The sequence below is a fragment of the Mesitornis unicolor genome, unplaced genomic scaffold, assembly GCF_000695765.1.
Source record: "Mesitornis unicolor isolate BGI_N332 unplaced genomic scaffold, ASM69576v1 scaffold1668, whole genome shotgun sequence".
Lineage (NCBI taxonomy): Eukaryota > Metazoa > Chordata > Aves > Mesitornithiformes > Mesitornithidae > Mesitornis > Mesitornis unicolor.
The window spans coordinates 226,862-241,785 of NW_010201089.1; the positions used below are offsets into that span (position 1 = coordinate 226,862).

General features: G+C 47.4%; 1 protein-coding gene across 1 annotated transcript in view; it reads right to left on the reverse strand.

The window, feature by feature from the left end:
* Positions 1-2,258: 2,258 nt before the first annotated feature.
* CAPN5 (calpain 5) overlaps positions 2,259-14,924 on the reverse strand; it is a 34,395-nt gene continuing 21,729 nt past the window's right edge. The window contains exons 3-12 of the mRNA XM_010189957.1: positions 11,036-11,244; positions 10,433-10,625; positions 9,676-9,869; positions 8,890-8,967; positions 8,147-8,342; positions 7,106-7,228; positions 6,396-6,592; positions 5,906-6,027; positions 2,764-2,900; positions 2,259-2,441 (exon numbers count right to left, since the gene is read on the reverse strand). Of these exons, the coding sequence (XP_010188259.1) occupies positions 2,259-2,441; positions 2,764-2,900; positions 5,906-6,027; positions 6,396-6,592; positions 7,106-7,228; positions 8,147-8,342; positions 8,890-8,967; positions 9,676-9,869; positions 10,433-10,625; positions 11,036-11,244 (1,632 nt within the window). The remainder of the gene's footprint in view (positions 2,442-2,763; positions 2,901-5,905; positions 6,028-6,395; positions 6,593-7,105; positions 7,229-8,146; positions 8,343-8,889; positions 8,968-9,675; positions 9,870-10,432; positions 10,626-11,035; positions 11,245-14,924) is intronic.

Genomic DNA, 14,924 nt, shown 5'->3' on the forward strand with positions numbered 1-14,924 from the left:
CTGCCAGGTGAGGTATCTTTAGGCTTCACAGTCCATCTCACATACTGTGAGGTCTTCTCCTAACACCTAAATCATGCCTTCTGGCCCCACAATGCTGCTTACATTTATTTTCAGTGATGAGTCCCATGACCAAAACCAGAGTAAAACCAAACGATCTCTGAATCGGGCTGCCCAAATTCAAGGATTTGCTTTGGCCTTGGGGTCAAAGTGACACTTTACCAAACTAGGACCCTTTGAGTCAATTCTGTGAGATGCTGAACTGAACCAGATCCCAATGATGGCACCAGGAGATGGAAGGTGCTCAGCACAAGCCAGGAATAACTGAGACCTGGAAAGAGGATCCTGTGGGCCACTGCTTGCCTCTAAGTCCTGGAAAACAAGATCCACAAAAATAACCAATTTGGTCAAAAACTCAGTTCATAACCACAGGAGGTGAACTCTGACGATGAGGAAAGGAGAAAAACAGTCTGCAAAAATAAACGAAGTTGTACTCTATGCTTCTGGATGCACCAAGAATTGAGCTGGCAGCTAATACAACTTTGGGAAACATCTTACCGTGTTATAGATCTAGCAGATCTTTGAGGACTTTTAAAAAAATACAGATTTGCAGCACAAACATGGGCATTAAGTAGGACAAACAGAAACTCTCCTTGCCATGGCCAAAGAAGGCTTTTCTGTTGACTTGTCCTTGCAGGCAGAGGACTCTTCTCAGGCCAAAATTTACCAAGTCTGTAAGATTACATCCTATGTATTAATTTCCTCTTGCATGCAGGTCACTGCGAAAGGTTTACTTGTTAGAAAAATCTGACAGAAAAAAAAACCCTTAACTTGCACCATTTTTAAAGGCACATGAATAAAATAAAAAAACCCAACCTAACAACAGGAGAAAAAAATATTTTGAAACCTGCCCTGATCAGCTGCTGAAACACCAGACAAGGGTTTGTTGTTCGGCTTATCTGGGATGGTTCATAAGAAGCCAGATTCTGCCACCCAGTGGAATAAAGAAGATAAACCCAGTTTTAATGGCAAATGGGAGCAGAGCTTGGCCCCAAGGATGTATTTGGGCTGTGCTTGTGAGAGTGGCTCTAGCACAGTGCAACTCATCCTCCAGGCCAGAAGACTGGGAATTAAATGAGAATTGGTATGAATTAAATATTCCCAGCATTTTCAGGCTGCACTGGGAGCAGTGCTCCTCTTCTCTTCTCTAGCACAAGCTAAAATCCTACTGTTTTTTAAAAGAATTTGGGAAAGCGAGGCACTGGGAAATGATGCGCTGTATGCAGCAGTAAAGATGGACCTCATTGAGCAAAGCTCCTCATCCCTTGGACCTGGCACTTTGGCCTTCAGAGGAACTGGTCACCTCTTATCTAAACACTGAATGGCTCCCAGCAGACAACCAACCCCAGCTACTGGGGTGAGCTCTTGGGATGGGGTCTGCACGGAGACATGGAGACAGCAGGCACCATGGCAGTTCGAGAGGCACATGCAGGAGCCGGGTCCAGACCGCTTCAAAAACCTGACCCCAGGGAACAGTTGTCCCAACATGGCTGTTGGCATTTTTGTATTCTTCAGTTGCATGGGGTTGGGCAAGACTCAGGAGGAGACAGCTTGTCCCTAAAATGATGTAGACTTCAGTCTTGTTGCCCCTGTGGATTTGGGACCTCCTTGATGCATTCTCCTTCCAGTTGCAGTGTGCAAACCCATACCCAGAAAACATCCACAAGGCCTCAATCTGTTTTTCCACTTCTCCTTTGCTGAGGTGCCTCCACAGAGAAGCGATTAAATGGCAGTTTCACGGGAGACGACTCCATGCATGCTACTCTAAAACCAAGCAGACACATTGAAGATGCATTGAAGCAGCTGGTGGGATCGCTGTGGCCACATGTGTGCGTGGTGGCACGTGTGCCAGCCCGTGTAAACAAACAGCATCAGGGCACAGTGCTCTGGCTGTCAGGACACACAGCGTGCCCACAGTGATCCCACAGGGCACATGGCGGTGATGGGGGCTGCAGAGGACGCCAGCAGAAGGATTGTTGTGGTTCCTCAAAAAGGCACCATTTTTTAACATTGAAAACGCAAGATTGGCTCCTTTGAGTGGAATGCATGCATAGTTCATATACACTTTGCAGATGGTAGGTAGGCTCTCTGTGTGTGTGTGTGTGTGTGTGTATATATATATATATGTATATATATGTATGTATGTATGTGTGCATGTATATATACACATATGTGGCACCAGAAGAAGAGTCCTTGAGTACTTAGACGTTGGTGAGGATGTTACTGCTCAGCAGCCTCACAGCGATGGTCCCAGAGAGATCATTTGATCTCCTGTTCCCCTTGTCCTGGAGGTGCAGTGTGTGCACTGACTGCCGGTCGCTGGGATCCCCTGTCAGCACCACTTGGCCCAAGAACTCGTCGCTTATTAAGTTGTGGTTCCAGATCTGGAGAAACAAAACAGACATGAGGGCAGCTCCTTGAAGGTTGCAGCCGATCTTCACACACCAGAGAGGAGAAGGGGTTATCTGGGACCTGCTCTGAGCTGGGGCTGTGGAGGTGGTCAAGATGTGAGGGGTTAATTCTGTGAGTGAAACGGGTGAGGGACATGCATTTACCAGATTCAGCCATGGTGGTGAGAGACTGAGGTGCATGAACTGATGATACTCAGCTTTGAGGAACAGACCCACTGTGGACAGTGTGAGGAGAGGGCAGGTGGGGGGGTCCCAGTGAGAGAGGGTCTCCATCCTTTGCTTGCCGGATGGGTACCTGAACAATGATGGGTTGTCCTGGCTTCTTGCGGTAGAAGAGACCTTTCACATCAAATTCTGGAGACAATGTGTTCTTCTTCACTGGAGAGCGAACTTTTTGACCTTCACACTTTATGATCACATAAGGGTCAGCTCCTGGGGAGAGAAAAGGGAAATTTTGCTTTCTTGTAGCTCCTGTAAGTCCTCAGAGCCCTCTTCCAGGGGTGTCATGCAGCAGTTTTCCTCCATACCCCACCAGAGTAGATGGGTATCTTCCAGAGAGTTCATCACACCCCAGATGATGTCCATGAAGCGCAGCTATGGGGCTCAGGATTGCTCCTGTTAGTTAGGTGACATTGTCACTGGGCAGTAGGTGATGATGGACTGCTATGAAAAGGCCATCTTTTCCTTGACCCTGCATTCTACATAAACACTCCTTCATCACTCCAAATCCTTTGGGATAAATCTTAAATGGAAGACACCACTCTGCTCAACTCTCCTTTCAGGAGAAGGCAGGCAGAAAAAAAGCCATGGAGAAGGGAAACAAGCTCAAAGAGGTTGTTTCATGTAAGGAAATATCAATAAGGCAAGGGCCTTCAAGCTGCAAAATCCCATTATTTCCATTGCAGCTCATATACTGCCAAGCCAGGTTCACCTTGGTTTTACTTGAAGGTAGTAAGGAGGTACCTCAGCAGAGTTTGTGCTTTTCACGCGCTATGCACAAACTGGCACATCTTCCTCCTAGACTTAGCAAGACTCAAATGCCGCAGGGGCTGACAGTAAAATGACTCATGTTGAAAAAATGTAGAAAAGTGCTGGATGATCAAGGTGATGAGAAATGGCACAATGCTGACACAATTCAGTGTCAAGATGTGTTAATTTATGAGATCCAAAAATGCGACCATTTAGGTGCTGGAAAGGTTTGGTGAGCAACCAATGAATGGGAGCCTTCGCATGGAAATATATTTAAAAGACTTTTAAAGAGGTGAAGATGGTTCTCAGAGTATTTGATGTGAGAAAGAAGTCAGGGAGAAGATCAAAATGCCAAAAAGGATCACTGGTGGTAGTGAGAGACATGGGGAAGAGAAAGATCGGGTGTGAGGGACAACCAGAGAAAATGAGTGGGAAGCAGGGAAGAGGGAAAGTTATTGCAATATCGCAGCTGGAACAAGACGGCCATGGGGAACAAGCAGGCCACAAAGATAGAGAGTAAAGATACCAAGTTCACAGACTACCAGCCCACAGATGGATGGTATCTGAGCTTCCAGGAGAGGGCAAGAGTCCTTCATTAGTGAACATTTTCCCCTTACGAAACAAGTGCTCGTTTTGGGAATTACAGTGGAGAATGAGCTATTGCTATGAAAATTTAACTGCCAGAAAGCATTTTCTTACCATGAACTTTAGTGGCTATGATGGAAACACAGACCAGGAGGATGAGTTTTTTGTCCAAGGGAAGTGAGGAGGAACAAATCACCCCTTCTGAGGGACAGGGAATTAAGAACCACATCTTTGATTGCCAGACCACCTCCTCGCAAGCTTTCTGTATGCAAGGACCTGGCTTCCCTGGTGAGACACAGCTGCTGGATTTCGCAGCTGTTTTTCCAAACTAGCCTTGTCTTTTGGGATGTCCCATTAAATCCTCATATTCCATCAGCTGAAGCCAAACTCCCATCTGTAAATCACTGTTTCCAAAGTTGTGTGAAAGGCCTGGGCTGGGAGATGTAAGCCTTTGCACTGGAAAGCACCAAACACGTGGGCTGTTGGTGGTAGAAGCTGAACAGCTGGAAAATAGCTGGGAAGAGCCATTCCCAGTGGCCTCTTGCTGAAAAAATGTTTTATAGCTCCAGAACTTGCATGTAGCCTTGCCTGAAGGAAAGATAAATCTTGTTTCTGTGAACAGTTCAGAGACTTTTGGCTACAGATTTCCCTGCATTGCTACAGATACACTCAGTTATTGTGAGTAACTCAAGAAAAAGCAGCCTACCTAGGGTAAAATTCCCTCCCCAGACAGATAAGATAGGAGGACTCCATTTGTGGAATGTGATAAATAAACAAATTGAACTAGTCCTTGCCCTAAGGAAGGATATTGCTGATCACTTTGGGGCTCTCATGATACGTAGCCCTGATAATAACAATTGGGTGAAAGAAAAATAGATTTTAATCTAGATTTCTTAAATTTTTAAGTTTTCAATTTTTATGCTTTAAATTTGGGTTGAAAGTGCCAGGCTAAACCTTGCCACATTGAACACATTGCCTTGGCTCAGGAGATGGGGTAGAAAGGGTAGGATCTGTTCTGTTCCCATGGTGGCAAGGGATTTGTTTCTTAATCACAGCCTCTAGGCCCTTCATCCCTACTTCAACAATTTTTCAGTACAAGTCATTACTATTCCTGGAACTCCTGGTCCGGATGCCCCATGATGACTGAACATGGGGCTCTTGCCATGAGGTTCTGCGTGGCTGCAGGACCTGTGGAGGCACAGTGCTGCTGCTGTCTTTCATGAAAGAGAAGTGTTGGATGTCAAAATTGCTTTAGAGCATGGTAGAACTAAGAAATTGAACATTAAGAGAACCAAGGAGAGAGACACATTGCACTGTACTGTTGGTGGCTGAGGCCATCAGAGTGCTCCTAGTAGCCAAGTGTGGAGCAGGACTTACACGAATAGAGGGAGAGGCCCTTGATCCACACCATCCCAAAATAAGCTAAGTTTGACCTAAGCTCTACTGATAGACATTCATCCAGCCTCTGGTGATGAAGACTATCCCAACACATCAGCCTGTTCCATTGCTTCTCTGTCCTTCCTGCTAAAAGGCCTTTAAATACAATTCCTGACTTGTACAGCTGCTCATACTCAGGAGGAAAGCATGGGTTGTTTTAGAACCACTGCTAAAGGCTTTGAGGAAGTTTGGGAGGAACTCCTGAGGTTCTTAGATAGCAGCCTAAATATAACATCTTCCAGATGTCCATAGCAAGGAGTTTGATTCTCCATAGGCTTTCTCCTCCTCTGGTGTCTGAATTAGGTGTGTTCACTGAAGAAAATATCTGAGGACATAACAAATCCCAGCAACCCTCCACCTCATGAAACCATCTCGCCCTTTTCCCACTGAAACAACCACCTCCCAGCTCCTCCAGGACTAGACAACAAGCAAGGAAAGGCCAGTACCTCCTTCAGAGTCCTGATTCTTGAGCCCAGCTGCAGCGAGGACATGGATCTGGGACACCACTTGTGGGTAACCACACATCCCACTCCAGCAGGTGTGTGGTGGCTCATCCAGTGTCAGCTCTCTGTAGGAAAAAATATATGGGCTTTGAGAGGTGCCCAACCTTACCCTATGGGCAGGCCAGAGGGATTGTTCTATCAGGACGGAAAGACTATGCAGTGTCGATTATCAGACTCTGATCCCCGCTTCAATCTCCTCAACCTGGGTTTGGGGTGATCCTCCATGTCATGCCTAGAAGCAGAGTGGGAGGTTCTCTGCATGTCTGTGGTAAGACCTGTAAGGATGTCCTATCTCTTGGCCACCCTTGAAAGTAAGACAAACACCAGCTCCAGGCAAGGCTGAGACCAATTCCTATGAGGAAAAACATATGTCTAAAGCACAGGGCTCTCTCCAAATAGCCAGCTCCTCCCCATCACCGCTCCCGCTCCTTACCGGCAATCTGAAGGCACATCCGTGAAAATCCTGAGGAGGAACTCGCCCACATGACCAGGGTCAAAAGTGGTGGGGATGATAACATAGCGACCTTCCTTCAGGTCGGTCCTCAGGAAGACGCTGCGGGAGTTGATGTAGATGGAGCTGGCCACCTTCTGCTGCAGGGTGTGCATCCGGTAGTTCCTGTTCAGCTCCACCTGGGCAGAGACCACAGCGGATGGTCAGCAGGACAGCACTGAGTGACAATGTACTGGTATCCATCCTGGGAGGCCAGACTGCAAGGACTGACCCCACAACGCTGGGAGAGCTGGAGTTAAGAAAACCAGCAAAACGGTCCCAACTGGGCTGGATAGAACACAAGTGTGGACATGGCTCTCCCAGTTCTGTTGGCTCAGGGACTCATTCTCTGTTGCATCCCAGATTGACACTGGAGGCACAGCAAGCAACACATAGAGATAAGTCTAGTAGATTTCAGCATTCAGAGATAACAGACTAACCATTGCTTTCAGCAAGGAGAATTTGTTCATGCTGTCACTGTTCATCTCTGAAATATCTCACCATCTCTAGAGGGAGTCAGGCTGTGCTGAAGGCACCCTAGCGGCACCCAGAGTAATGCTTAAATAAACAATACCAATGGTCATGCAGGACTGATGTACCCTTTCACCACTAACAAATTTATGAGGGGATTCAGGCCAACATTCATGGTCTACCTTATGGATATCAAAGCCTATGGCCAGGTTCTCTCCTTTGCCCTCTTTGCGACTGGTCCTTTTTGGCTTCTGCTGGATGGAGATCAGCACTTCATCTTCTGCTTTCTTCACATCAAACACATACTAGAAATAAAGGGAGGAAGGTAAGGGATGACTTCTACTAAGTCAGGATCACTGGGCATGGGTGGGGGTGGACATGCAGTAGAGATAACCTCTGCTTCTCCTGACCCACCTCACTGCAGGGACAACCTAGCTTCAGTACCAGCCTTGAGTGCCCATACCCACTCCTCTTGGGACTTGGTATCATCTTGCCAAGCCAGAGATCTTTGTGGCTCATCTTAGAAAAGACTGGTAAATCCAGTTTTCAAATTGCTTGGCAGAATCCAAGGAGTCTAGATGCAGTCTCATACCTGAGACTTTCACCCCGTGCAGTCTCCCACAAGTCCTCCTATGAGGCATGGAAGGAGGAAATGAAGTTCACAGAGATCTAAGATGAAGGTTAATGCTGAGCTGGAAGCAGGAGACAACTCTCCCACATCCTTGATGGCAACTCCTGCAATGGACCAGACCATCCTTCATCTGCCTGTTACATGAAGGACTTGCAAGAACTCACCTCATGCTACTGAAAATCCCAGTTCAGAGCAGGAAAAGACAGAAGACCTTGTTCCAGGAGATGAACTTCAGAGCAGGGCCTTTTCTGAAGGCAAATATAGAAGGAAATGGCCCTACAGACTACACCTATCCTAGTAAATTTAGCAGTGCCAAGGTCTGGGCAAAGAAACTGGTATTTGATCATTCAGACATCCAAATTGTTGGAAATGGCACTTGGATGCAGCCTCCCTGAAAAGAGGGACAAGGTTAACAGAGTTGGCCTGGATGCTGGTCATGCTGTGCCAGGGGTCTCAGCCAGAGAATGGTCATGAGCACATTTAATAATCTAATGGTCTGGTAGCTGTTTTGGACTTCTAGGTTTCTGCAGGAGATCTAAACACTTGGAAGCACATGTGAAGGCTCCAGAAGGTTCTCTGCTCCATGATTTACCTGGGGATTCTGCAAAAAGGTGTCCTTGTGGTTGATACAGCCTCCACAGCGATTCTTCAAGGGGTCATCGTTTCTGGTCCATGCCCCATGTAGCACTGCCTCCTCCCAGGTCTTGTGGATGCTCAGGTAGGATGTGTTGATGAGACGGCACTTGATGATGTCGGTGAAGTATTTGCAGAAATCTTCGAAGGTCATCCTAAGTCAGGAAAGGACAGAGCTGGGTTATGCTGCTTCATTCCCCTGAGCAGTATGCTGTGGGGATTTTCCTGATCAGCTGTTAGAGACTGTGTGTGGGTAACATCTGATGGCTGATGAATAACAAAAGAGATGGAGATACCTTTCTCCATGCACGTAGTAAGTATTTCTTCTTCAGCTTAAACAACAGAGCTATGTGCTTTGGAGTGGGAGAAACAGGGTAATGGCCCTTCCTTCACACATGGGTACATGTTGCACTGAAACGTACCTGGTGAGGCTGTTAAGTTCAGCACATTTGTAACAGGTTCCCAGTACCCTGGTGAAATGGTTTGGACCCAGGGTGACACAGAGCAGCTTGCAATCCTAGGGTCATAGCCATCTAAAGCTAATACCCGTAGGCTCAAGATGGAGGTTTCACCAAAGATACTAGGGGTTTTGGAAGGCCATTTGCTCTGGATAGCTGTTTGCATGGAAATGATTCACATTCTTTGTGGGGTGGGAGGGCTCTGTGGGCATAGCCCCTGGAGACAACCCCAGGAGGGACTCACCAGAACTCTCCATCATCTTCCACTGTCATCCCCATCTTCTCTCTCTCACTTTTACTCACTTTCTGCCACTCCTCGGAGCTGCAGGAAGAGTATGAGATCATTACTGTGAGGTTGAGGGGGCACAGAAGAATTCAAGGTGCTACTTGGCCTCAGCAGGATCTGTTGAGGGCACAAGTCCTTTGTAAAGCTCCAGTCATGCAACCAGTCCCCATGCTACTCTGGTTAGCTCATCTTCCAAATGTGAGGGGAGTGCTGCATCGCTTGCAGCTTCAACTCCCTGACCAGTGGAGCTGAATCCAGCTTGGCAAGATTTTGTTTGGCCAGTACAATCACAATCCTATCAGTGATGATAACAAAATGGACTCTGGCCAAAGGCTCTAGTTACACCAGACCTTGTTTCTCCATCCTATCCACAGACACCATAGCAGTCAGTGGTGGCAGAGGCTGATTCTGTTGGGTGCTATTTTTGCTGGAACAAGACTAGGAGTGGAAAGGTGAGCTATAGTCATCCTTCACGAGTGTGAACATGCTGGCAATTTCACCACAACACCCACCAGAGTCTTAATGCCAAACTCAGCCACACTGACCTCCAGGGACCCCAAGGCAATGAATGAATGAATCTACACCAGGGATATAGTAGGTTTAGGACATGGGTTGAAGCAGCATCCCACAACGGCCCACACAATGTTATCCTACAGGTGTGGGTGTAGTCAAATTGTCTCACGTCTCAAGGCTTGCTCCAACCCAGCTTTTCCACCAAGAAAAGTGCTGCCTATCCTAACTCACGTGTCACTCCAAGGCCCATTCCACTCCCGCTCGCCCCAGGGGTTGCGCATGCGGATCATGTCCAGCTTCTCCGACTTGAAGAAGGACAGCAGGCCATGGCCCAGGCGAACCTTGCGCACATCCGTCACCGCGTACGCGTGCCCCTTCACCAGTCCACAGGCCAGGCGGGCCTCCATGTCAGCTGCTGATGTGGCCTGGGCAAGGAGACATAGACAGCACTCATACTGATGTGACCACCTTTGAAAGGACTGGGAAAAAAGGGAGCTTAGATTCCCCCGCAGGTTGCTCTGAGGTGAAAAGGAGAGCACCAGTGCTTAGAGAGGGAGCCAGTTGCCTTAGCAGATGTATCAGATAACATTTGAAGTGCTAGATCCTTCCTGGTCTTCATCTGCTGTATGAGGTCTCTGAGCTCTCATACTGTCAGAAAACAAAGCTCATCCTACTGGTTATAATGAGAGGTCTGGCAGCCAGTGCTTGTGGTGATCTCTACATGCAGACACCAAAATGCCTTTTTCTGGAAGTGAATCCTCTGCTAACATTTAAAGGGTGATGGGATAAATCTGAGCTGTTGAACACAGTAATGAGGAATAAAGACGGTTTATGCAGGTGTGAGTCCCTTTGCCATTCACAGGAAAATGTAGGAACCCTTGGCCATAATTTATCTGAGCTAATTTATAAGTCTCTAGCAGTATAAGACAACTGCATCCTAAAATGCCTATTCCCATGACACTGTGACCTTACAGGCAATGTTGCTTACTTTGATGGAGCAGCTGATGAGGCCTCCCCGGTTGTGCACTTTCAACACACGCTCAAAGAGGAGGTTTCGCTTGGCTTCATCAGCAATGTAGTCCCCTTCGGTCAGGTCAATGGGTTCAGAGACCCCACCGGTAAAGTCTACCAAGGCATCAGCTGTGTTGCCTCCATCCAGGGCCTCATAGCAGCCTGACAACCTGAAAGAGGGTGACAGAGATGGCCCAACAACTCTGGCTTGACATTTTAAGGGGTCTGGGACAGTTCTTGGGGCAGCCTGGAGAACAGAGATCTGTAACAAGGCTTTCAGCAGGTGAGGACAGCAAACTAGGGTGAAAAAATAAGACTAATGCTGCTTGCAGCACTCTTGCTGTCATAGGACAAAGTAAAAGGAACTTGAAATAAAATGGGGAGTTGGAGGTTATTTTTCTTTGAGGGTAAATTAAAGCTAGAGAAAGTTTTTTTCTTACAGTTGCTGCCTGTTTGAGTTATGTCCTACTCCTCCCCAGGAAAGCTGCTGTTTACACTGGTGCAAACCAGCAGTGAATGAACAGAGAGGAACAACAGGGTATCTAGGTCCCAGTTTGTTCTGCAGTTCCCAGGTACCTACTTGGCATAGGCTTTCTCAACCAAGGCGCACCAGAACTCATTCTTGGAGTTGGAGTGGCAGTAGATGAGCTGGTTGTGGAGTGTGGGCAGGCGATCATCTATCACCACATCCAGCCACTGACCAAAACGCCAGAACTGGAAATGGAAGATCCCCACATAGCTCTCAGGTTTCTCGGAATTCCACTCCTGCTCTTTCCAGTCCGGGATGACCTGTGAGAGAGGAGGCACATGCACCTAGGTTATCCCCTTTTTTGCTGGGTTTGACTTTCATCCTGGAACTAATACAGACAATATCAGAGACAAGGCAGAATATGAGGAAGATAGACTTGCTTACAGCCTGGTGGGGTCAGATTTTGGACCTGGTTCTTCCAATGCAGATTAGATTGACATGTACTGGAATAGCTTTGACTTCATCATGCCTTTGAAGGTGGAGCTAAAGATCCTTGTCCTCTTTCTTACAATTCTACCTTGGACATCTGCTGCCAGCTACTGCTGTAGACAGGCTATTGGAGCAGAAGAGTCCTTGGTCTGACCAGGGATGGATATTTTATGACAATATTTTTGTTCATTTTAGTGTCAGTAGAATACCACTAAAAGAGGGCATCTTCTTTGATTCTCTTACTTGATTCTGGTGTGACTTGACTGGTCCAAGAGCAAATGTTGTACTCATCTACCTGGTGGTAATGAACCAGACGCTCTGCGTACATCTACTCTGCTAAATAAAAGTGAGAAAAGCAAGATCTCCATCCCCACAAGGTCCCTGTTCTCCCCTGTCAGGAGCTGCCATACTCGTCCAAGCAAGCATGAGATGACTTGGTGAAAGAAGACAAAGAGGGCCTAGGGTGAAAGAAGCCCTAGAGCAGCTGAAGGGCTGAGGGAGCACAGGTTTGATGTCACTGCCATCTGTATTCATAGTGGGACAAGGTACAAGTGAAGGGTAATTGTCAAAACCCATAGCACTTCATGGCTGTGAGCACCACCAGCTTTGCTTTGTATGGAAAATCCACCCAACAGTTGGGACAGCCATACACAGACGCTACATCTAGGAGGACAGGCATTTTACTGAGAGCTGGGACAGAGAAGCAAACAGCAAGGAGCTGCCCCACCACAGCTTAGCTTTTGTTCTGACTCCGTAGCTACCAGCAACAATGCAGCTTAGGGCTTTTATTGCTTCTCCACTGAAATATTAATGATACCATCAGCTGTGTGAGCTCACTGGCTCTGTTGAGTTGTTTGGATCAATAGAAGTACAGAGACACAAAGAAGAGATGCTTTTGGAGAGTTTGGTGTTTTCCAGGAGTGCTAACAGCAGTCCCCCCTGGGACCGTGCCAGGAAAGGTCAGACAGCCCTCCATCAGTCCCCATCGATTCCCTCCTGACTGGCGCTCATCCTAATGAATTGTCATAGAAGACCATTGTGGTAATCAACTCGCTATTAATATGTGCTCAGAAATTATGATGGCATTGATTAGTGGCAGCTTGTCAGCCAGAGCTGGTAGCGACAGCTTCCAGCTGGCTGGTTCTGAGGCTCACCATTTCTGTCAGTGGTGGCAGGAGATATCTATCAGTCCCCCATCATCCTTCTCTCTCCCTTCATCTAGGGACAGCTCTGAAAACACCCTCTGCCACTGAAGGTAGCAAAAGTGGTTAGGCTTCATGCAGCGGAGCATGGACTGGTCCTGTTTCAAGATTGACCCAAGGGGAAATGAGAAGAGCCCAATCTCCAGAGCCGAATCTGTCCTCAACCTGCCAAAGCGCAAGGTGTGAGCTCAAACATTAGGTTCCTCCTCCCAGCTCCTCCCAGAACACAGCATCCCACCCAGACCAAGGATCCCTCCAGCTGCTTCTCCTCCTGGCCAAAGTGTCTGTGACTCCCCTGGCTGTAGGGGAGTTGTGGCAGCTCTGGATGTGGTGCCTATCAGGATACGACACTTCATGGCACGCAGCACAATGTGTGAGCTGATGCTGAGTATTTCCTAAAGGATTAACCTGGGGAACATCTACAAAGCCCAGCAGTAGCTGGAACCCAGCTCCCTCCAAGAGATCATCATGCGTCTGAGGTCCATGACTGCCCACTCACTCCCAATAAACCTCCACAGACATCTCCACCACTCCTCAGTGGATGCTGGAGAGCATGCCATGGACCACCAGAATCCATCCCACTGAGTCCCGGACTCAACTCAGTTGTGTGATGCTGGATGCTGAGGCAGTGGAGATCAGATCTCCTCATTCACCCAACTGTGCTGCTTTTTGCTTAGGGGCTCCCAGAATCTGGAGCTGTAACATCCTTTGTGGGACAAATTTACAGTGAGAGGGCTTAGAGACAAGTAAATTGGGAGCCGAGAAATACCAGGTTCATTTCCTTAAGCTGGTGTAGAGCTTTTTCTCATTTTTCTTAGGAGTGGCTAACTAAGAGAAAAGGCACCTCTGACCATGGAGAAATGTTCCTGAATAGGAGGAATGGGTAGATGCTGATTCCACCAAGCCAGGGCTCTTCTGCTAGGAACTTGCCAGCTCAGGAAGAAGAGGGACTCAACTGTGCCAATCTGCTGAACTATGGTACAAACCGGTATGAAATTCCCCTGGGAGATGTGACAGAGTGGTGTATCTGAAAGCCCTTATGGGATGCTGAAACCACACATGGAGAGTTTCAGTGACTGGTATAAAGAGGTTCATCTTCCCTGCAGCAGAGAGAGATCATACTGCCCCACTCACATCCCACCCCCAGCTCTGATGGAAAGGAAGATCCCTCTAAAGATCCACCCAAGGATCATTTTCCCTCCTCTGTCCAGCTTCAAACCCCTCCCAAACCACACAAACCACTAAATGCTCCATTAAGCCTTTCCCAGCAAAAGAAAAGAAGTTCATTTTACTTTTTACAGGAGATAAAAAAGTGCTTATAAATACTAACAGTGACTTGAAAATTGCTGGGTGCTGCTTTATTGCATGCAGGATTGAGGCAGCTTCCAAAAAGGGCATGAAGAAGACACACACAGCCTTAGTCCTTAAGGGAAACCCTGTTGACTAAGCTTTTATTTACTGTGTTACATCAATACCCAGTGAGGAATCTGCAACAGGATCTCTACCCCAGCAACCAGAGGTGTAGCAATGGCATTTTGTGAGACCTGGAATGCAAAACCCCCTTTGGAAGTTGGTAGTGACTCCTGTTATTTGCTCTAATGTGGTTTGCAGTCAGGAGCTCTGCTCTGGGATGTACAAGGAGGCGTCTCCTATGGGAAAATCTGCCAACGCCCTAGAACTGGGTTTGGTCCACGATGAGTCTATGCTATGGCCAAACATGGATGGATCCATTTTTATCTCTCTTCATTGAATGCAGAATTTCTTGGTCTCTAAACAAAGTCCTCAACTTCTCTGGCATTGCCCATGGCATGGCTGTATGATTTGGTGGTTGCTGAGCTTTGGTTGTGGGCAAGACCCAAAGCTCCCACCACCTCTGTAGCTAAGAGCTGATCTTCCTGCTTTCCTTCCCCTCTCTACCTGGCATAGTTTGTGTATATCTTTTTATTGTTGGGCTGGGGAGGGCATGGAGTTTGCATCTCTGGAGGCTTTGAAAAAGAATTTGGACTCTTTTGGGGATGGTCTGCACAAGTCAGCAGATTACAGGTACAAAGTACTTTGTCCTGGCTTTCCCATCACTGCCCTCTGGTTACTCATCTCAGTCCATACCTTGAGGAGCCCTCACCCACATTTGAATGTAATCTTAGCAAAGTACTGATTGCAATAATACTTGACTCATTCAAAGCACATTTCTACCTGTGGGTCTCAAAAATCTTCACCAAAGTAGCCTCCACTTTTTGATGCAGGAAAAAGAAGCATCTAAAGTTAGTAGTTTATTTGCAGTGATGGGATAAGCAGGCACAAAACACCCT